This window comes from Colobus angolensis, unplaced genomic scaffold (assembly GCF_000951035.1).
Source record: "Colobus angolensis palliatus isolate OR3802 unplaced genomic scaffold, Cang.pa_1.0 Scaffold165, whole genome shotgun sequence".
In the NCBI taxonomy this organism is placed as follows: Eukaryota; Metazoa; Chordata; class Mammalia; order Primates; family Cercopithecidae; genus Colobus; species Colobus angolensis.
Window position 1 is genome coordinate 674,141 of NW_012114766.1, and position 23,466 is coordinate 697,606.

A 23,466-nucleotide genomic window follows, 5' to 3' on the forward strand; every position below is an offset into this window, starting at 1 on the left:
TCACATTTAAATTTTATTGTTTACAGTCATCGCCTACGTTCTTCTGGATTTATTTAGGTGTATCTGTAAGTCAAGTCTCTGCTTGTCTCTGCCTCTGATTGGTGAATCCACTGTTGTATTTACTGAGAAATGATACTATTAAAAGTTTTCTAATGTCAGATTATCTTTGTATTTTGGGAAAATGTTAATTGTGGTCATGGGATATCCGTTTGTCACTTTTCTTTTGCGTTGATTTTTTTGATAAAAACTTATGTTAAAGCTTTATTTCCCTTTTCAGAGTGCCTGTGGAGGGAGTGAGGACGACTGTGTTTGTGTAAGAATGTCAGCTGCAGTAGGCAGCACATGCTGAGAGCCTCTGCTGGTCCCTGACAGGAGACCGTGCTCAGCTTTGGGTGGGGGCTGAGCAGTGAAGACACTGTGGGATCAACTAGGAGGAGAGAGATGGCACGGGGTGTATGGACATGGGGTGGGTTCTTCCTCCTGGGAGTCAGTTATTTGTAACGGGATGACGACTACAGGGCCCCTCGTTCACTCTGGTTTCTCACACAGCACACTGATCTGGATTTCAAGTTTGTGTAGATGAAGGTGTAAACCCAGTAAACACCTCTGACAAGCACCACGTCCTCCCATCATCCCCGCGAGCAGCACTGGGATTGAGACAGGGCTTACCTGTCTTCATGGTGTGTTCACAGTGTTTCTAAAAAATGACAGATATATGATTAATGCTGATGTCTGAGAGCTCTGTCAGAGTAGCGATGACATCACCCAGTTATTCCTAAGACTTTAGGAAGGCACACTGGGGGAGTCAGCACTCCAGTACCCATTTCCTGAGAGAATTCAGGCTCTTTGCTGTAACAAATTACCACACACTTCTTAGCTTAACCAATACACAGTTATTATCTTAGAGTTCTGGAGGTCGGAAGTCCAACAGGGGTCTTGCTGGGCTAAAATCCAGGCGTCAGCTCCTCTTGAGGTTCTGGGGGGACCTGTTTCTCAGTGTTTCCCAGCTTTGGAGGGTCCTATGCCTGCCTTGGCTTGTGGCCCCACCTCCGTGTGCAAAGCCAGCAGCAGTGGGTGGGGTGGGGGTGTCTCTGATGCTGCGCCTGTGGCTTAAGGACTCTTGTGATTAGAGTGGGCCATGGCTAGTCCAGGTTCACCCATCTCATCTCAGGACCCTCGGCTTCTCCCCTCTGCAGAGTCCTTCTGCCATGTGAGGTCACCAATTCTCAGCTTCTGAAGATCACAGTGTAGACTTCTTTGGGAGTCATTATTCTGCTGCCAGAGGACTTGTTTTTTATTTAAATGTATGCATACCTTTCATCTTTAGAGATTTTATTTTTACCGTGGATTTAGACAAAATTTCTGTATTTCCTGGGAAAATAGTTGCAAAGGAAGTTTTTCATCTTTTATCTCAGAACATGACAGGTTGGATTAGCCTCTTTGCCATTTTCAAAGTGGTAAAAAAGAAAAATTATTTATGGAGCTGGTGGCTCCTCCGTGGGATGAAAATTCGTGCCTTTTCATTGGTGCAGTGGGCTCGCCCTTGTGTGGGACACGCAGAGGCCTGGAGACGTTGCCCGATTCAATCAGTAACCAAGGAGTGGGATTCATTAGGGAAAACGGAAACCAGGGCTGAATCACGTTCCCAGGCAACTCAGCGTTGCCTAGTACACCAAGCTCGTCTCAGGATGCGATCCTATTCGGTCATTTTGTGTCTCCACTCATGGAAGAAGCGGAGGACTAGACCACGGGCTGACCAGTCCCAGTAGAGCAAGCGCTGGCTTTTGTGACCCCACAGGCCCCTGCCCCTCACTTGGGGCAGAGCCAGTCCTGCGTGCCAGCATGTGGCTGTTTTAATTTGTGGGCTTTAACATGCAAAATTTGAGCCAGGCATAAAGACAAGCTGAGAAGTTTAAGCCATTATAGTTCCATGAAGTTAGTAATAGGTTCTGAGCAAATGCAGGCCGACACATGTGCCTGCCTTCCTCAGTGCCATGAGCACATCATTCAGGACATTTTTGGTGAACAGAATTAATGCTATTCAGCTTAAACGTTAAGTGCAAATCTCATTGCTGTGTTCCACCTACCTGCACTTTAACTTTTGATTGTTTTTAGAGTGGTTAGATCTTTCTACCTTTAAAACACCCCATCTTCCTTGACCAAATCAGTGCAAAAAAAGGAAACCTTCTGGGAAATGCAGCCCTGGACCATCTCCTTGTTGCTAGGGAGGAGGGGGTCGAGTGGGTGCTATGCCCTATTGGGTACTGTACTCAGTACCTGAGTGACAGGATCCTATTGGGTACTATGCTTAGTACCTGGATGTCAGGATCATTCGTATCCCAAACCTCAGCCTCATGCAGTATATCCATGTAACAAACCTGCACATGTAACTGTTAACCTACAATAAAGGTTGAAATAGTTTAAAAACAAAAAAATACTTTCTAGAATGAGGCTTAATTAACCCAAGCAAGGCTGTCACATTGTGTCACATGTATGTGTGCATGTATGTTGGGGTGCACAGGTGCATGCAGGTTACTGCTCACATGTGCACGTTAGTGTGCATGTATGTTAGTGTGCACGTGTGTTAATATGCATGGGTGTTTGTGGAGGGGGACTGCTGTCATCTGGATGGAGTTAATGCTCCTCCTCTGATACCATGCACTGAACTGAATTCACCAAACTGAGTAGTAAGGAATAAAACTTTATTTGAAATATTGCCTACCATTTAAAACATTTACTTTCAAATATTTAAGTTTCTCTTTATATACTTAAAATATTATCCACTTCTTTTCAAATATTATCTGCTTCCAAAATCTAGTAAGCCAACATTTGGGTTTGAGGTGGCGTTCTTCAGAGACATTGGGAGAAGGGAGGTAAAAAATCAAAACATGACGACATCGCTCCCAGGCCAGGCCCTGTTTTAGATTCTGCAGGGTGCTTCACACTGCCCCCTAGAATGCTCCCCACCCCACCCCTCTCTCCATCTCCCTCTCCCATCTTGACATTTCAGGTTTTTGGTGGTGGCATTGTAGTCCGTGGTCCCCCATGCTCCTGGGTCCCCTGTGCTCCTGTGTCCGGGGGTTCATTTGTGGCTGGCCCTGCTGACAGGGCGTCTCTCCGCCATGTGGGTTTTGAGGCACTCTTAAAACAAGTTCTCTTCCTGAACTTCAGGTTTGCTACCTGTGAACTTGGAATTTTGCTATTCTCTGTGCTAGGCTGTGTCACCAAATTTCTGAAATACCTAAGAGTTATTAAAGAGTATTTATGGCTGTTAATTTACAGTTAATTCAGGCTTTCCCTTCTCTGGAGTTCATGCTTTCTACCCGTACCAGCCAGTCTGGTGCGTTCTTTCGTGTGGGTCCAGGCTCACCGTGGCCGTCTCAGAACTGCTTTCCTGTTATGCTGCCAGAACTGCAATGTTTGTGTATCCATCCCTTCATGTATCAAACGCAGACGTTTTCTCACAGGTTTAGTCATTTTTGGGTCTGAGACACGTTCCTTCCTTGGAAGACTTTTTGTCCGTGAGGGTGAATGGATCCGCAATTACTCAGAATAAATGCTGAGATGTAAAGGACACCGGCAGCCATGGAGCACAGCGGCGGCACAACAGCTGTGTTGTTCGTGAACGCTTTTTCTCTGGTCTTAAATGTAAACACCGAATCCTATAGATACCGGGAAAAGCCGGAGAATGCAGCTGTGGGCCGGGGACTCGGCCAAAAGCCCCGGCCGCCTCCTGCTTCCAGTACCCGGCAAGGCTGAGGCGGGAGGTGACTGTGCCCGTCCATGTTCTTCCCTGTGGAGTAGACGCTGTGTGGCCATCGGGTGAGATGTCAGCTTGGTCCTGGGCCCTGCCTTGCAGGTGTCCGTGGGATAGCAGGTCTCAGGGCCCTGGGCCCTTGTCTTGGAAGAGGCACTGGATGGGGCGATGCTTTGCAGGTCCTGCAGGTGCCCTGGCAGGGATGGGGCCCGGGGGCTCCTGTGTGCCAGGCTCCTGAGGTCTTGGCAAGTGTTCGAGGCCTGGCAGGTGCGGGGGCACAGAAGGCCGAGGCTCTCTCGGGGTGACCCTCTGCAGGCCAGCGTCTCGTGGGAATAAAGCCGCAGCTGAGGAACAGGCCCTGTGGGCAGGGGGTGGGGGTGGGGTGGGGTGCTCCTACTTCCGTTTCCGGGCCTGTGGCGCCGCCCTTTGACCCTGGAAGGGCTTTGGAGAGAGAGGCCCCTGTTGGGCCCAGGGCCGCGTTGCTAAGGAGACGAGGGCGTTTCATGCGAGCACCACGTTAACAAGCTGATTATTTAAAGATGGCACCTAACGGAGATCTTTTGTGTCTCTCGTCACTTTACCGAAGGACGATACCAGACTCAGCGCTCGTCTCCTTTTGTGTTTTTCTTCCATTCTGCCTCTCCTGGCGTGTCTCTCCCAGGGCACATGCGCACCCCTGGTGGTGTTCTGGTTGGAAGATCCCACCTCTTAACATTCCGTGGTAGAAAAACAATGTTCTTCTTTTCCTTGGCAAGATAATGCCATGGCTAGAAACACAGATTCTGGAGCCAGATTCCGGGGGTTGAGTCGCATCTCAACCACCTCCCGTCTCCTGAGCAGGGGCAGGGCGCCACCCCTGGCATCTCCGTGTTCCCACCTGTGACACGTGGGTGGCAGCGCCTTCCTCCTGGCGGGGATCCTGGGAGCGGATGCGTTCAGGCCTCGGGATCTCGCGGGCCATGTGCCCAGTGCTGCTGGCATGAGCTCGGCTAGGTGTTCGAGGCAGCCTGGCAGGTCCTTGGACCTGTGTATCCTCCCGAAGAAGGGGCCGCACCTTGTGGATAAGGAGTGTGTTTCATTCATCTTTGTGTTCCTGGCACTTTTTGTGGTTCCTAACTCATAATAAATGTTGTTCATTGAATTTATTAAACATCGGTTTTGACCAAGACTCCAAACTGAAGCACGATGAGAATGCTAGAGAATGTAATATGAAAAATTATGTCTCAGAATCCTTCAACATTTTTATAGTGTGTCCATCACCATCCCTACTTTAGTAAGTAGCAGTGCAGACGTGTTTTTATTTACCTGCCTGACCTAAGGCCGCAGTCAGGCTGCAGGCAGCATCTCTGGTCCATCCTGGCTTCCCAGGCTGGCTGCTGTGTTGGGCACGTTGTAGAAATATGTGTGTGTGTGTGTGTGTGTCTATATATATATATATATATTTTTTTTTTTTTTTTTTACACGGAGTCTCCCTCTGTTGCTTAGGCTGGTGTGCAGTGGCAATATCTCGGCTCACTGCAACTTCTGCCTCCCAGGTTCAGGCGATTCTCCTGCCTCAGCCTCTTGAGTAGCTGGGATTACAGGCGTGCTCGACAACGCGCGGCAATATTTTTTTTTTCCTAGTAGTGACAGGGTTTCACCATGTTGGCCAGGCTGGTCTTGACCTCAAGTGATCTGCCTGCCTCAGCCTCCCAAAGTGGTGGGATTACAGGTGTGAGCCACGCGCACAGCCTGAAATTCGTATATATTAATATTTGGTAAACAAATGTTAAATGAAGTACTGTGCATGGATCCTGAAGTGTGGACGATGGTGGAAATTGAATTAAATATGTGCAGACTCCTGATGATGTCCTAAACATATTTTACAATAATTTAAGGGATGCTGGCCTTGCACTTCTTGTCTTTCCCCTCCCTTTGTTGCTTCCTTCCTCTCCCGTTCTTCCTTCTTCTCACTTCCTTTCTTTCCATTTGTCCCTCCCTAACTAAAGTTTAGATACTATCTAAGACTGTCTCAGTAAGTAAAGCTTGCTGTAAATTATGGTTATTATTTTATTAAGTTCTTAATGTTTTTAAAATGAAAAATGGTCAGAACCTTTTTCTCTTTCAGCATAATGAGCTCATTGTGTTTAAAAATCTCATGGTTAAAACCTAAGAGAGGTAGTGGCTTTGTCCTCAGCTTTTCTCTTCCTCGGCTGACGTCTCCTAGCTCTCCTCAGCCTCCCGCCGGCAGTCTCCTTAACACTGAACACCATGCCTTCAATTAAGTTGCAGAGTTCTGATGGAGAGATATTTGAAGTTGATGTGGAAATTGCCAAACAATCTGTGACTATTAAGACCATGTTGGAAGATTTGGGAATGGATGATGAAGGAGATGATGACCCAGTTCCTCTACCAAATGTGAATGCAGCAATATTAAAAAAGGTCATTCGGTGGTGTACCCACCGCAAGGATGACCCTCCTCCTCCTGAAGATGATGAGAACAAAGAAAAGCGAACAGACGATATCCCTGTTTGGGACCAAGAATTCCTGAAAGTTGACCAAGGAACACTTTTTGAACTCATTCTGGCTGCAAACTGCTTAGACATCAAAGGTTTGCTTGATGTTACATGCAAGACTGTTGCCAATATGATCAAGGGAAAGACTCCTGAGGAGATTCGCAAGACCTTCAATATCAAAAATGACTTTACTGAAGAGGAGGAAGCCCAGGTACGCAAAGAGAACCAGTGGTGTGAAGAGAAGTGAAATGTTGTGCCTGACACTGTAACACTGTAAGGATTGTTCCAAATACTAGTTGCACTGCTCTGTTTACAATTGTTAATATTAGACAAACAGTAGACAAATGCAGCAGCAAGTCAATTGTATTAGCAGAATATTGTCCTCATTGCATGTGTAGTTAGAGTATAGATTCCAAACCTATGGCTGAGTTTCTTCTAAGTATGATCGAAAGTTTCTTTTTTCTTTGCTCTGAATAAAACTGAACTGTGGGTTCTCTATAAGTGGCATTTGGGGCTTTCCCTCTTTTTTGTAAAGCAATTTCTGCCTAGTTTATTGTCCAGTTAACCTTAGTGACCTTTTGAAAGTTGGCATTGTAAATAAAACAAGTTGAAAAAAAAAAAAAAAAAACCTAAGAGAAATCAGCTACTCCACTCACACAAATCCTGATTCACTTGTTCTGGGGTGTGGTCCTGGCATCAGTATTATTATTTTTTTTTTAGTGCTTCCTGAAAAATTTCATTGTACAGCCAGGGTTGTGAACCACTGCCATACATTGATAATATACAGGTCTTCAGGAATTTCATTTAATCTATAATATACATTGTTTGATAAACTTTAAAGTAAAAAATATTAATTATAGATCCAGTGGATTTCCCTTTCTAGCTTGGACAAGTGCTCAGGGACACCAAAAAAAGAGAAAAGCTCTTGCACGTTTTTGTTTTTACTCCTAACTAGATTGTCGTGTTAATGTAATTAAACTTCTTTTACTGCAAACAGGGATCCCTTAAGACTTGAAAGAACAAGTGATGAAGAACTTTCGTTAATGAGGGAAAAAGAGCCTTCTTGCTTGCACGTCATGGCTGCCAGAAGACAGAAGTAAAGACAATTAATTAAAGCTGGACTGTGATTCTCCTGCTGGTGACTTCCTGGGGAGTGAGAGCATGTCTGTGGTTATGACAAACAGCATCTGAAACGGCGAGGTGCTGCTTTTAGCCAGTCTGTAAGCAGAAGTTAATCACAGTGATTAGATGCTCAGAATTCTTGTCAGTGAGGTTACCTGTTATTTTGTTAGATCAGGAAAAGCTTACGTATGACCACAGTGAGATATCACCTCACACCTGTTAGGACGGCTGTTACTGAAAACCAAAAGACAACAAGTGTTGGTGAGGAGGTGGAGAAAAGGGAACCCTAGTGCTTTGTGGGAATGTAAATTAGAGTAGCCATTATGAAAACAGTATGGAGGTTCCTAAAAAAATAGAAATAGAACTACCATGTGATCTAGCAGTCTCACTTCTTGGCTCAAATCCAAAGGAAATGAACTCAGTGTGTTGAGGAGATGTCTGCATTCCTATGTTCACTGCAGCATTATTTATAATAGCCAACATATAGAATCATTCTAGGTGTCCAACAGCAGGTGAATGGATAAAGAAAATGTGCCGATATAGATGCATATGCTGAATGCTATTCAGCCTTTAAAAAGACAAAGGAATTTTTATCCTTTGGATGAATCTGGAGGACTTTATGCTGAGTGAAATAAACCAGGCACAGAAAGACAAATACCGCCCGTCCTCACTTTTACATGGAATCTGAAACATCGAGCTCACAGAAGAGGAGAGTACCATGGTGGTTCCCAGGCCTGGGATTAGATGGATAGGAAGAGTCTGGCCAAAGGGTACAGAAGTTTGGTGAGATGAATCACCACCTCGGTGAAAAAAAGGACTGTGCCACCTGTCCCTCTGTGTGCCTCCTGTCCCTCTGTGTGCCTCGTCCTAGTCAGCACCCTTGCTCCCGCCCTAAGTGCCCCTGTCCTGATGCTCATAATTATCATTTCTCCATGTTTATTCATCATTTTATCACCCACATGAGCATTCCCTGTCTCTGCAGCTCAGCCTTCAAATTTGTCTCCACTGAGATGTCTTTTAGGTCTCTTTCGATCCACAGCCTCTTCTACTGCTCCTCTTTCCCCGGGCCGTTTGGGCTGCACATTTCCCCACACGCTGGATTCTGCAAGCGCGTCTACATGGCGCACGCCTGCATGTTTCCCCACATGCTGGATTCTGCAAGCACGTCTACACAGTGCATGCCTGCACGTTTCCCCACACTCTGGATTCTGCGAGTGCGTCTACACAGTGCACATCGTGCTTCCCTCTGTGTTTTCAGCCTTGGCAGCTGGATCCAGAGACTGGATCCCCTTGCGTATTCTGTTTGGCAGGACTCGGCAGTGGCTGTGCCCTTTCATCCAGGGACACTGTGTCTAGCTCTTGCTCTCTTGGTGATGTCAGAAAGTATTGATTGATGAGAGCCTAGGCCCGTTAATTCACTGGGGGTTGAGGAGTGGTAATATTGTGATTTTACCTTTTATTTATCGTATATAAATTGGATTTGTTTCTATAAAACAACAGCCCTTCATCTATTTCATTATGAAATGGAGCGGTTCATATGGGAAAGGCAAGATAAATTCTCGATTCTTCCCCTGAATTTAAAAGTTATCAAGTAATGAATTGGTTTCTCTCACCCTCCAAAGAGGACCAATTCATTAAAATTATGATGAACTCATGCATGGCGCACGTTTGGCATCTCAGCACATTGTGATGGTCGCTCATAATGATGCTCACATTCATCCATCTTTGGCCAGTGGGGCCCTCTTCTCTTGGCTACTGAGTCCTTGGGACACAACCCTGGCAGCCTTTGATAGATGTTCATGTTGCCCAAGTTCTGTCCCAGACTCGGAATTATCTGTTATCTAAGGCGCTCTGCTTTGTTTAGTGAAACTGGCATTTCAAGAACACGACCCGGTTACTAGGGGTGTACATTGCTACATGAAGGTCATTGTTTTTAGACCCTTGTAAGGCAAAGCTAGAAATACATGTGATTTTTGTTTTGAGATGGGGTCTTGCTATATTGCCCAGGCTGGAGTGCAGTGGCCATTCAAGTGCGACCTTGGGTCACTGCAGCCTTGAACTCCTGGGCTCAAGTGATTCTCCTGCCTCAGCCTCTGAGTGGCTGGGACTGCAGGTGCTGCCACCATACCCAGCAGCATGTGAGTTTTTGAAGACTAACTATCACATTAATTAATACTGATACTTCCAATTTGAACTTAGGAATTTGGAATACTTTTTACTACAGCTATGTCATATCACATTTGTGTCTGTTGTTTTCCATGCTGGGTATCCTGATTCTCAAGAGCACAAGATATAATAGAGTTACAGCGGTCCATAATTAAACATTTCCTCTCTCCTACATCTTGCACCTGGCAGTCTTAACATAATGATATGGACACTGCCACCAGTGTGACTACGGAAGACACCAAGTACCTTTCTCACATGCTTTCCCGTGTCCTGCATTTTTAGTGCCATAATATATTGGCATTGTCAGAGCAGATCCATTAAATTCTGCATTCTTTGTCTTCTGGTCATCACTTAGGGTTCTATGAGCAGCCACATGTTTACTCCTAACTACTTGCCCTTAGGCCACCATCTCTCTAGTCACTGTGATTCCCTGGAGTTTGTTGTCTAGAACTTTCTTCAAAACATCCTCATGGGAACAATACTCCTTGAGTGATTATGTGTTGCTCTCAGTTTTTCTGTGTCCTTTATACCTGAAGGACAGATTTGCTGCGTATGCAATGATTGGCTTATATTTACTTTCCTGGCATATCTGAAAGGTGTTATTCTGTATTCCTCTATCCTAAACAATGCTGTTGAACAGGCAAGTGCTTGAATCTGTTTCCCTTAAAAGTCACTCATCTTTCTGCCTCGATGCCAAAGGACTTTTACTGTCTTTATTGCTCAGTAACCATGTTATTATATGCCTTGCTGTTCATCGTTCTGAGTTAATTTCTCTGGTACATGGTTGTTCTTTCAATATGTAGTCAAACTTTTAAATTTTCAGGGAACATTTACGAATTATAGCGTTTAACGTTTGTTCTCTTCTGCTGCTTTGATTTTCACTTTTAGAGATTCCTATTATCTGTTCTCTCTGTTTTCTTTGCCTGTCTAATATTTGCAACTTTATTTTTTGAGGTTTTCTTTTTTTAACCTTACATTTCTCTTAATGCATCATTTGTGATTATTCATTCTTGTTTCCTCTATTTTATTCTTCATTTCTGAAATGAGCTATCATTTATTTCTAAAATTTTTTGCCTGAGTTCCGTTGCTTCAGTTTTAAGTTTTTCTAATTCTGATTTAAATTGTTCTTTTCTGCCTTATGTAATCTTCTTAGTGTCTTCCAGCTTGTTTTACAGTAGCAGGTGGTAGTTTTGACTTACTTTGTGGATGTGCCTCTCTGGCGGGCTTTTGTTGTTTGCAGGCAGGGGCGTTATTCGGCTTCTTTGTTTTCCATAATAACTTTTATTGGATTGATTTGACCATGATGATAGCTTTCTGTTGCTTATTTTTATGTGACCTTGATGTAGCTGAACTTTGGGAAGAAAGCAGAATCTGGGAGAGCTTTTCCGACTTCCTAGAGCTCTCCCTTCTGTCGTTTTCCTGTGGAGTTAAGAAGGTGGCAGTTTGACTTCTGAGATTTCCTGGCTCTGTTCCCCTCCCCTGGTTTCATGGAGGTGTTTTTCCCTCAGACCTATTGTCATCTCAGGGTGAGACCCTTTCCTGGAAGGGCGGTGTGGCTGATCAGCCTCAGGCGTTCACGGGGGCTGTCTATGGGGAGACCCCTCTGCTCACTGACTGCTAGTAGGCAAATCCCCTTCCAGCTTTGCGGCCTGGCTTGGGCCACTGTGCCACAGTGTGGAGTGGGCACCACGGCCTCTCCTGGGGTTGCACCGGGCCTGGCCTGTCCCTCACCAGCCACTGCCCCTCTGTCCTTGGACACAGATGCCACGCAGATCTTGGGTGGTTGGTGGTCCTTGTACTTCCCCATGTTTTGCACTCCTTGAGCTGTCTGGTCACCTAGTTGCTGTAAATGGTTTTTGGGTTTTGCTATCTTGTTGCCTTGTGTGATGTGATGTGCAATATGATTGGTCTGGGAGGACTGAAAGCTGTGTCGCTGCATTCACCACATTCCTCACACTGAGTAGTTGTAAAGGAGTATTTAAAAAGAAAGCCCTAGGCTTTCTGTCACTGTGTCCTCGCTACATGGTATCTTTACATTTCTTCACCTGTATTGTTTTAAGCTGTCAATAGGAGTAACTGTATGGAAAAGATATGTTTAAGTCATTGATGTTTATCTGTCGTGTTTTAGACACATTTTAATGGATTATTTAGGGGATTAAATATTTTAAAACATTGTTAATATGTTTTAATGTGTCAGATGTAAATTATTTTATAAATGACTTTTGTCATTTAATAGTACCTGTTGCCAAAAATGTTTTTGATATGGAGTGGTCTACTAATTTTTTTCATTTGTCTAACATATTTTTGTTTACTTTGTTACCATGAAGTATTTGTCAGCTCTGCCATTGCAGTGAATGAATTAGAAAGGAAGTGTGTTTGTGAGAGGGAGGAATTAGTAATTTCTCTATTAGGAAGTGAAACTGAGTTAAAATAGTAGGGATGGTTCATGTATACATCGATTTACTTTTTTTAAAAGACATTTTTATTGAACTATGACATACCTGCAAAAAGTTAGGCCAGTCATTAAGTTTACAGCCACTGAATTTTCATGAAAGGAGCACAGCCTTCTGCTCAGCAGCCAGATCAACAAAGAAATATTGGTAGATTACAGTCTCGATTGACCCCCTTTCCAGCCATGCTGTCCTTCCTTGCCCATCAAGGATCAATAAGGAAATATTGGTAGACTACATTCTCACTCAGCCCCCTTTCCAGTCATGCTGTCCTTCCTTGCCCATCAAGGATCAGTAAGGAAGTACTGGTAGACTACAGTCTCACTTGACCCCCTTTCCAGCCATGCTGTCTTTCCTTGCCCATCAAGGATCCCCACTGTGGGGACTCCAAACCACATGGATTAGTTTTGCTTATATTTCAACTTCAAATACATGAAATTGTACAGTAAATGTTATCTTTTATTAACAAATTTACTTATATGTAACTCATATACTGTGCAGTTGACCTGTTTAAAGTACACAGTTCAGTGGCTTTAGCATCTCCAAAAGAAACCCCACCTGCCTTAGCCATCCTCTCTTCTCCCTGCCCCCTCCCCAGGCCAGGCCTGGCCACCACAGATCCACTTCTGTCTGGGTTGATTTCCCTGCTCTGGACATTTCATGTAAACAGAATTGTACAACATATGGACTTTTGTGACTGACTTCTTTCACTTAGCATAATGTTTTAAGGTTCATCCATGTTATAGCAGGTATTCTCTTTTTATTGCTGAATGACATTCATTTTGTACAGATATACCACATTTTATCCAGTCATCAGTTGAAAGCTCTTGGGTTGTGTACACTGTTTGGCTGTTGTGAATAATTTTGCTGTGCATATTCATGCACAACTTTTTGCATGAACATATGTCTTTATTTCTCTTGGGTATATACCTCGGACTGGAATTGTTTGAACATTTTCAGGACGTTCCAGACTGTTTTCCAAAGTTGCAGCACCATTTTACATTTCTGCCAGCCATATAGGAGGGTTCTGGTTTCTTCACACCCTCACCAGCCCTTGTCATTTGGCTTTTTGATTCTATCCATCCTAAGTGATGTGAAGGTTATGGTATTGTGGTATTTTAGGGTATGGTATTGTGGTTATGATTTGTATTTCTCCAGTGGCTAATTATGTTGCTCATCTTTCCATGTGCTTGTTGGCTATTTGTATACCTTCTTTGGGGGAAATACCTATTAAGATCCTTTGCCCATTTTAAACTAGGTTTTTGTCTATTATTGGATGGTGAGGATTTATGTATTCTAGATACAAGTCCTTATCAGATGTATGACCCGCAAATAATTTCTTCCCATTCTATAGGGTGTCTTTTCACCTTCACTTTTCTTTTCTTGATGGCGTTCTTTGAAGCATAGATGTTTTAAATTTTGATGATACCCAGTTTATTTCTTCTTTTGTTGCTTGTGCTTTTGATGTCATATTTGAGATACCATTGCCTAATCAAGGTAATGAAGATTTATGCTGTTTTCTTTTAAGAGTTTTATATAGCTTTTGCTCTTACATTTAGGTCTTTGATCCATTTCGCATTGATGTTTGTATATGGTGTGAGGAAGGGATACAACGTCATTCTTTGGCATTTGGCTGTCCAGCTGTCCTGGCATCATCTATGGAAAAGACTGTTCTTTCATAATTGAATTGTCTTGGCACCCTTGTCAAAAATCAATTGGCCATAGATGTATGAGTTTCTTTGTAAATGTTTGTTGTTTATGTTTGAAAATAATACTTATACACACTTATGGAGTACAATGTGATGTTTTAATACATGTATAAATTGCATAATGGATAAATAAGGGCAATTAGCATATCTATTACCTTAAACATTGACCATTTCTTTGTGGTAAGTACATTCAAAAACCTCTATTTTAGCTATTTTGAAATAAACAATACATTACTGTTAACTCCAGTCATGCCACTATGCAACAGACCACCAGAACTTAGTCTTCCTATCTAACTGTAGCTTCGCACTATTGACCTTCCTTTTGCCATCTTCCCCTTCCACACTCTTCCCCAGTCTCTGGTAACCACAATTCTACTCTCTACTTCCATGAGATTGACTTTCTGAGATTCTGCACATCACTGAGATCATGTGGTATTTGCCTTTCTGTGCCTGGCTCTCTTCACTTAACATATGTCCTTTATATTCATCCATGTTGCCCAAAGTGAAAGGATCCCACTTTTTATGGCTGAATAGTATTCCACTGTGTGTAAGTACAATATTTTCTTTATCCATTCATTTTTGGTGTGTGACAGTTGGGTTGGTCCCATATCTTGGATATGGTGAATAGTGCTGCAGTGAACATGACAGGGCAGAGATCTCTTTGACACTGACTTTATTTCCTTTTGATAATACCCAGTAGTGGGATTGCTGGATCATATGGTAGTTGTATTTTTAATTATTTTTAGGAACCTTGATACTGTTTTCCATTCCCAAGAGCAGCACGAGTGTTTTCTTCCCTCCACATCCCTCCTGACATGTTTGTCTTTTCAGTAATAGCCACTCTAATTGGAATGAGGTGATATCTCATTGTAGTTCTGATTTGCATTTTCCCAGTGATGAGTGATATTGAGCATGTCCTTGTCTGGCTTGCTCTTATTTTGGTTAGGGTTATTCTATCCATATTCACATGATACTAGCCTGTAATTCTTGTTTCTCCTGTTTTTCTTGTTAGGGTTTACTACTAAGCTTATATATCCTTATAAAATGAGTTGTAAAATGGTGCTTTTGATTACTACAGAATAGTTTTTGTACAGTTGGAATTCTTTTACCTTAAATATTTGGCAGAACTTACCATTAAAACCACATGGGCCTGGATGTTTTCTTTGTGGAAAGATTTAAAACTACTGATTCAATAACTGTTAGGGTTATAGGAATATTTAGGTTTTCTGCTTCTTGACATAATTCAGGAAAATGTTGTTTTTTCTGAACTTTTCCATATTATCTTAGTTTTCAGATGTCTTGGTCAAAGTTCACAGTGTTTCTTTTGATCTGTTTAATCTTTGCATTGTTTTTACTTATGTTTCCATTTTCATCAATCCTGGCTATTAGTGTTTTATTTTTAATTTTTGACTAAAATTAAAAACAGTTTTAGTATCAGCATAATTGAGATGTAGTTTACACTTTTTTCCCTTCTTTTTCATGTAACTCTGACTAGAATTTTAAAATGATCTTTTTGGTTGGATTATCTTAATTGTGTACTTTTTTCTTTTTTTTTTCCCCCCTTTGCTTTTTGAGACAAGGTCTCGTTCTGTCACCCATGCTGGAGTGCAAGTGGCGCAATCTCAGCTCACTGCATCCCTGCCTCCTGAGTTCCAGCGATTCTCCCACCTCAGCCTCCAGATTAGCTGGGACTATAGGTACACGCAACCACACCTGGCTACTTTTTGTAATTTTTGTAGAGACGGGGTTTCACCATGTTGGCCAGGCTGGTCTCAAAGTCTTAGCCTGAGGCCTACCTCGGCCTCCCAAAGTGCTGACGTTACAGGCTGGAGCCACTGTGCCCGGCGTTTGATTGTTAACTTTTTTCTATTTAGTTTCTATGAATTTCTGCTCCTGACTTTATTACTTTTTTTCCCCTTTACTTTCTTCTGTTCGATGGTTCTTATTTTGACTTTTTAGCTTAGATGCTTGCTTGCTTGTTTATTTATACTTTGATTTAGACTTAATGTGAATATTAAAGGGGTAAACACTTCTGCTAAGATCTTGTTTAGTGGCACCTGCAAGTGTGGGCCTGTTACTCTTCAGTTCTGTGTTTCCTATTGCCTGCTCCCAGCCACAGGTGCCTGCCTGCCTGTTCTCTGGCTGTCGTGTTTCCTTTTCCAGAATGTGACATAGATGGAGTTTACCGGAGGCAACCTTGAGACACTGGCTTCTTCCAGTTAGCATGATGTGTTGTAGACTTATCTATATTGCTATGTGAATTAATAGTTGATTTTTATAAATTGCTGAGTAGTATTCCAGTATAGGATCATGTGGTGTGTATTCCAGTATAGGAATGTGCAGTGCATGTTCCAGTATAGGAATGTGTGGTGTGTGTTCCAGTATAGGATTGTGTGGTGTTTGTTCCAGTGTAGGAATGTGCAGTGTGTGTTCCAATATAGGATTGTGTGATGCATGTTCCAGTATAGGAACGTGTGGTGTCTGTTCCGGTATAGGAGCGTGCGGTGCATGTTCCAGTATAGGAACATGCTGGGGTTTGTTTTAGTATAGGATTGTGCAGTGTCTGTTTCAGTACAGGAACGTGCTGGGTTTGTTCCAGTATAGGATCATGTGGTGTGTGCTCCAGTACAGGATCGTGCAGGGTTTGTTTTAGTATAGGGTCGTGTGGTGTCTGGTCCAGTATAGAATCATGCAGTGTGTGCTCCAGTATAGGAACATGCCGTGTCTGCTCCAGTAGAGGATTGTGCAGTGCTTGTTCCACTATAGGAACGTGCCGGGGTTTGTTCCAGTATAGGATCATGTGGTGTGTGTGCCAGTATAGGAACGTGCCGGGGTCTGTTCCAGTATAGGAATGTACCAAGCTTTGTTCCAGTATAGGATCGTGCGGTGTCTGTTCCAGTATAGGATTGTGCAGTGTTTGTTCCACTATAGGAATGTGCCGGGGTTATGTTCCAGTATGGGATTGTGCCGGTGTTTCTGTGGACTCCGTTGCTAAAAGCGTTGGAGCTGTTTCCAGGTTCTGGCAATGATGAATGAACTACTGTAAATACGGAGTGCAGGATTTTTTGTGGAAATTGGGTTTCATTTCACTTGGGCATTTAGTTTGATGCCTGGGATGGGAGTGGCTGTGTCAATGGTAGTGTAGGTTTAACTTTATGAGAAGCTGCCAAGCTGCTTTCCAAACTGACCGCGCCCTTTTGGGTTTCTACTAGTCTTGCTGGAAGGTTCCAGGGGTGCCACATCCCTCCAGGACCCCTGTAGCCTGGGTTAATGGTCTCCCAGCCATCCTAATAGTGGAAAGTTGTATCTCTTTCAAGGTTTTACTACATTTCCCCTAATAACTGATGACATCGGGCCTTTTTTCACATGCCTGCTTTCCATCTTTAGTCTTTGGTGAAGTGTCTGTTCAATTATTTTTCTCACTTAAAAAAGCTAGGTTGGCCGGGCACGGTGGCTCACACCTGAAATCCCAGCACTTTGGGAGGCCAAGGTGGGAGGATCACAAGGTCAGGAGTTCCAAACCAGTCTGGCCAACATGGTGAAACCCTGTCTTACTAAAAATACAAACATTAGCTGGGGGTGGTGCCGCGGGCCTGTAATCCCAGCTACTTGGGAGGCTGAGGCAGGAGAATTGCTTGAACCTGGGAGGCAGAGGTTGCAGTGAGCCTGGATCGTGCCATGCACTCCAGCCTGGGCAACAGAGTGAGACTCTGTCTAAAAAAAAAAAAAAAAAGCTAGGTTGTTTGTATTTTAATATTTGATTTTGAGACTTCCTCCTGTATTCTGGGTCTGAGTCCCCTGTCTGGTATGACATTTGCAAATATATCTCCCCTACCTTTGCGTTGTCTTTGCATTTTCTTAACGGTGTATCAAAATAGTGTTTTGAGCAACAGAATATTTTAATTTCAATAATGTCCAGTTTATCACATTTTTAAATGCATTGTGGTTTTGGAGTTGTATCTAAAAGCAATTTTTTGAACTTTCCACCTGTTGCTAGTAGTTAGAAGCTACACTGCCTCTCGAAAGATTTCTGCACTTTGTGCAGAAATTTTATTTCCAATTTACAATGTATTTTTTAAAAAATCACGAAATTTGCTTTTAAGTGTTTTTATTGTTTCACAGAAAGGTTTAAATTAATTTTTATAAGAATATTTTGGAATAGGGAAACTCTTATTTTCACAATTTGGCAGAGTATATATCTGTGTTCATGTATATTTGTGTGTCTGTGTGTGTATGAAATGAGGCTGTTGCTTGAATAGCCCAGCTAAATGTTGGCATGCTTTATTTTACCTAAGAAGTAAAATTAGACCCCAGAGAGCAATATATGCATTATTGGCCTTTATGTATTTTATAATTATTTTATAATAGCATGAAATTTTAAATGTTGTGAAACTGTCTGGCTCCTATTAGGCTAATACTGAAAGTACACCAGAGTGTTGTAATACACTGTGATTGTCTCAGTTTTCCTAAAATAATAGTTACAATTTTTTTTACTTTAAAGAATTCAGAGATAAGTTAGTAAAGTTTGGTAACAAATTTTTCTCACATAATATTGTCTTTCACTCTTTCTCTTTTCATTTTTGAAATAACCAAGATTCACACCATTAGAAAGCATTGCAAAGAGGCCACGTACAGAGCTGTGTGATGAACAAGGGAGAGGTACAGCAAAAGATGAAAGACGCACTGTCCAGATGGGGTTCTCTAGATCTAAACAACATGTTTTTAACAATATGATTTTTCTGTTTCTTTGTGCCATAGATATTTGCTGTTGAGAGAAGACTTTTCTGTATTTAGATGCACAGGTGCTGTGTGTTATAGTTGCCTTCGGTGTTCAGTACAGTCACACAGTGTGCAGGTGTGCAGACCAGGAGCTGTGGGCTGTGCCATTCAGCCCAGGGGTGTGGTAGAATGCACCATCCAGGTGTGTAAGATTACACTCTGTGCTGTTCCACCCTGACAAAATCCTCTGATGACACATGCTTAGGACATAGCCCCATTGTTAAGCGACGTATGACTGTTTTCTTACCACATCAGTGTTGTTGTGTTACCTGTGAGTGAAGTGTAAGCTCATTGCTGCTTCGGAATGGGTGTTGCTATTTCCCTTTTACTAGTAATTTAAAATAATGTGTTAATAGGTAGCACCTATATTAGTATATTGTGATGAAGACTATTTGATTACTCTATTACAATATGATTTTTTTGTGTGTATTTTATTGTGTACATTTACAAACAGTTCTGAGATGAGTTCCTGGGATTTGTGGACTAGTCAGTTTTTCCTCTGTTCGAAAAACTTGTCACATTTATTTATCCAGCTGCCAAATTGCTCAGATCAACTGCCAGAAAGCATGCAGTTTTGTGTTATTTGTGGCTATGGATGGGGCACATGAATTTCCTCCTTCATTTAACAAGACTCATGGAGCCCACGCCATGTGCCCCACAGCCTGCTAGATGCCAGGAACCACACTCGGAGCTGGGAAGCAGCGACTGTTCCATGACTGCTGGGTAGAGGGAGCTGCAGGTGGCCCCGCTGTGTCTCCCTCTCACCTTCGCTAATACCTGGAGCTGTCTTTATTATCACTCCTTTCTTATTAGCGAGGACACTGGTCTTGGGAAGGTGCAGTGACTTGGTCAGGGCACTCAGCTAGTGGGCGGTGGACCTGGGACTCAGCCGCGAAACCTAAGCTCCCGCTTGCCCTGTGGACGACAAAGGCGTGCAGCCTCCTGCCAGCTGTGAGAATTGGCTTCGGTGTAAATTTCGATTTCTTCTTATGTGTGTGTGGAGATTCTGAGAAGCGACACATTGGAAGCTTAAAAAGCACGTCAAAAACAATTTAAGGAATTGCTCTGAGGGATAGGAAATCTCTCTCTCTCACTGTGCTCTGTCTTGGTGGATGACACAGACTTCCGTGTCCCCTCTCCCTGCACCTGGATTCGGAGGCCACAGTCCTGGGGCTCTGCCTCCTGCCTCCACTGAGCTGTCATGAAACCACAGTAGCCTCCTGTCTGAAATCTGAGATTGGCTTTTCACACGTGATCATCAGTTTTCCTGATGGAAGAAAGAACACTAATGGCAAATCCAATGAACCCATCATGATTCTTTTGTGTCTTTTATCTGCTCATCAGCTGTAAATTGTAATGAATTATTAGCTTGATTTTACTTAAGATTCTGTGGGTCATTTTCCTCTTTCTCTTGCCAGCTTAATCGATTGTCTGATTGTGGTAAATGAGCAAATCAACATCTCTCAGCCTCATGGGCTTTTGTATAAATTGCGGACAGAGTGTTATGTTCCCAGAAGACAGGATTTGTACTGATTATGTTCACAGATGTCATGCTCACACCTTGGCTACTTCAACGGTTCTGTAAAGGGTAAAATATCCACCCAAACCCAGCAAGGCTGAGTGCGTTCTCGGGCGAGTGTTTCCTTGGGAAATCCAAGTAGCACAATTTCATTCTGAATCACAACGTCCTTCATGTGGAATTACTGTTGCTTCACAAAAGCACCTCATTTACCTTTGTGCTGTTTTTGTTTATGGATCCCCTGGCCGATTCCATTATTTCTGCAACAGATTTTGGTAAAGCTGGCTGTTCTTCTGTGCAGCATGATGCCAGATCTTTGCAGATGGGTCAGACTGGCTGCTTTGGGGCAGTGGACTTTGTCGGGACACATTAAATAGTTACAGATACTTTAGGAGCAGAAGAGGAAATTCATTGCTTAGTTTATAATGCTGGGTGCTAGAGTTTGAGTCTAACATTGCACTTACTTGTATGTTGGAGTCTCCAAGAGCGCTCGCAGCTCTGTGATTCGCCAGGAGCGCTCCTGGGGCTCGGCGCGGCTGCAGGGCGGCTGTGAGTTGTTACAGAGAAAGGATGCGGAGCATGGTCAGCAGAGGGAGAAGGCGGAGGAGGGAGGTCCAGGGAAGCCAGGTGGAAGCTTCCAGAGCTGCTCCCCACAGGGTCCCAGGAGGGGCTTGGTTCCTCCAGCATCAGGCTGTGACCATGTGAGTCATCCAGCAGGAAGCTCATGAGAGACGCGGTGCCCAGTGTCGTGCTGGGGTCTGCTCAGATAGACACCCCTGCCAGCGGGAGAGCAGGTGTGTGGTATAAACATCATCTGCACAAATGGTTTAGGTACAGGACGCCCCTCATCAGTTAGGGAATGGTGGGGAGTCCCGCACGACATCCAAGTTCTCCGATGTAGCCCAGGGCCAGCCTCACAAGCAGCCGTTCTAGGGGAGGAGTCTCAGGCCTGCAGCCACACGGCCCCCTGCACAGGCTTAACTACTTTAAATCGCTGGAGGATGTGTTTGTCATTTAATTTAATAAGAATTCAGTATTCATGCCCTGATTTCTAGGGACTGAGCCAGGGTGTTACCGAAACAAGGCAGTTTTCTCTCTATGTTGATTCTCTCTGTGGTGGGCTGAAGGTTTGTCCTCCAGATTCATACCCTAACCCCCAGTGTCATGGTGTTAGGAGGAGAGACCATTGGGAGGTCACGAGGTCAGGAGGGTGGGTCTGCCACAGGTGGGATAAGTGCCCTTTTAAAAGGGACCTGAGGCCGGGTGCGGTGGCTCAAGCCTGTAATCCCAGCACTTTGGGAGGCCGAGTCGGGCGGATCACGAGGTCAGGAGATCAAGACCATCCTGGCTAACACGGTGAAATCCTGTCTCTACTAAAAAATACAAAAAACTAGCTGGGCGAGGTGGCAGGCGCCTGTAGTCCCAGCTACTCGGGAGGCTGAGGCAGGAGGATGGTGTGAACCCGGCAGGCGGAGCTTGCAGTGAGCTGAGATCCGGCCACAGTACTCCAGCCCGGGCAACAGAGCGAGACTCTGCCTCAAAAAAAAAAAAAAAATAAATAAATAAATAAAAGGGACCTGAGAGAGCTCCCCACACCTCCTCACCTCACTAGTGAGGACACAGTGAGAAGGCACTGTCTCTGGACCAGGAAAGGGGCCCTCAGTAGAGACTGGAATCCACTGTCCCCTGATGGTGGACTTCCAGCCTCCAGAGCGGCGGGAGATGAATTCCTGTTACCTGTATGTTACCAGGTCTGCAGCCACATGACGAAGACCCTGTGGGAGGACCCCGCAGCAGAGGGGACTTGGGCTCGCCACAGTGAAGGGGACAGTGTGTTGTGGGGTAGGTGGGGCTTGTGTGGGGGTCCTTAGAGCAAGGCCCAGCAAGCAGGAGCTGCTGAGTGGGGGCCTTGAGTGGCTGTCCTTGTCCTGTTATTCAGGAGGCAGAAAGGACAGAGTGGGCTCTGTCGTGGTCCATTTGTGTGGCTATAACACAACACCCGAGATACTCACCGCCTGGAGGCTGCAGTCCGAGGCCAGGAGGCTGTGTCTGGTGAGGGCCTTGCTGTATTGTCCCGTCGCAGAAGGGGGAGGTGGGTGAGAGTGAGAGAGTGGGTGAGGGAGGTCCGAACCAATGTGTGTATTCATGTGTGCATGTGTCTCTGTGTGTTTATGTGTTCATGTGTGTGCATGTTGTATGTGCATGCATGTGTGTGCATGTTCCTGCATGTACATATGTCTGTTTTCATGTGTGCATGTGTCTGTGTGTGTGTGTTCACGTGTATGCATATGTGCTTTCATGCAGGGGTGAGGGGACACAGAGGGCCAGGGCTGTCTGCAGTCTGCAGTGGCAGATTGGATTCAGGTGTGGTAGGGCCTGCCTCAGTGGCAGGAACGTGGTTCTGGAAACACTGAGCTTCAGGATGAGGTCCCTGAGATGCAATGAGGCTCTGGAGAAAGCTTCCTGTGTGGGAAATGCTCCTGTGGGTGTGAGAAAGCAGTGAGTGAGGAACGGCCTGCCCAGATTTTCTTTGTGGAAAGATGGTGCTGGCAGCAACTGAGGAGGGGCTTGGGCAAAGTGTAGGTTAAAAAAGAAAGAGGCCAAAACAGAGGCCTGGCAGTAGTGGGCCCAGGAGGGAGGGATGGGAGGGGCTTGCAGAGTGGTGGGGAGGAGGTGGGAGAGGGTCCTTGAGTCTGAGATGTGCAATTGGGTTGCTGTGTGCAGCATCTTCATGCAGGTGGCGGTTGGAACCGTGGGCATGAAGATTTTTAGAAGACACCTGTAGACATTCATGTGGGATCGTTGACTCCAGCTATGTTATGCTTTTCATTTCCTTTCTATTTTTGTTTCTCAGAACCATGTATTCCCATGGGCACTTTCAGCACGAATGCCTCTGTTTTCCACTAATTCGTGTGCTCCCAGCCGCTGTGTATGGTCAGGAGCGTTCTCTGTGCTCCCCAGTCAACACTGGGACCAAGGCTGTGTGTGAGCTGCAGGGATGTTTGTTGAATGAATGAATGAGTTACTAAAGAGGAGTGACCAGAGAGGCAGGAGAGTCAGGAGGCTGGCATATTGAGGGAGCCAAGAGAAAACAATTTCAAGAAGGAGGGTGTTTGACAGCGCCACTTGTCACAGAGACACATCAGGAGGAATGAGGGGCGGTGGGGGGTCTGTAAAACGGATGCTGTAAGTTCCCACGTAAGTTTCAGGTGCCTGAGAGTGAAGCCAGGTTGTATTTGGTTGGGGAAAGAATGGAAGTGCAGGAAGGGGGGGTCATCAGTTACTGATTTTTGAGGCCCTACGAAACAGGTTGAAGCTTTACTCTAGTTTTGCAAGGCTGGTTCAATATTCAAAAATCAGTTGATGTAATCATCCCATCAGCAAGCTAAAGAAGAGAAGTCCTGTGGTCATATTCATAGATGCAGAAAAGGCATTTGAAAAAATCCAGTCCCGGCCGGGCGCGGTGGCT

At 44.4% G+C, this 23,466-nt stretch overlaps 1 protein-coding gene and 1 long non-coding RNA gene across 3 annotated transcripts in view; both read left to right on the forward strand.

Annotated features, from left to right (window-relative positions):
* Positions 1-23,466, forward strand: part of LOC105508649 — a 292,669-nt gene that overhangs the window by 9,238 nt on the left and 259,965 nt on the right. The gene's annotated exons all lie outside the window — the stretch shown is intronic.
* On the forward strand, positions 5,920-6,880 carry LOC105508650 (S-phase kinase-associated protein 1-like). 2 transcript variants are annotated; one of them, XM_011937540.1, is made up of 2 exons: positions 5,920-6,438; positions 6,768-6,880. In XM_011937540.1, the coding sequence occupies exons 1-2, from the start codon at positions 6,008-6,010 to the stop codon at positions 6,799-6,801; spliced, it is 465 nt and encodes a 154-aa protein (XP_011792930.1). In that variant the 5' UTR covers positions 5,920-6,007; the 3' UTR covers positions 6,802-6,880. The 2 variants fall into 2 exon arrangements, with proteins under 2 accessions (XP_011792930.1, XP_011792929.1); XM_011937539.1 differs by having other exon boundaries at positions 5,920-6,862.

Bases quoted from the DNA above. Each gene is read 5' to 3' on its own strand.
- LOC105508650 (XM_011937539.1), top strand. From the start codon at position 6,008: ATGCCTTCAATTAAGTTGCAGAGTTCTGATGGAGAGATATTTGAAGTT.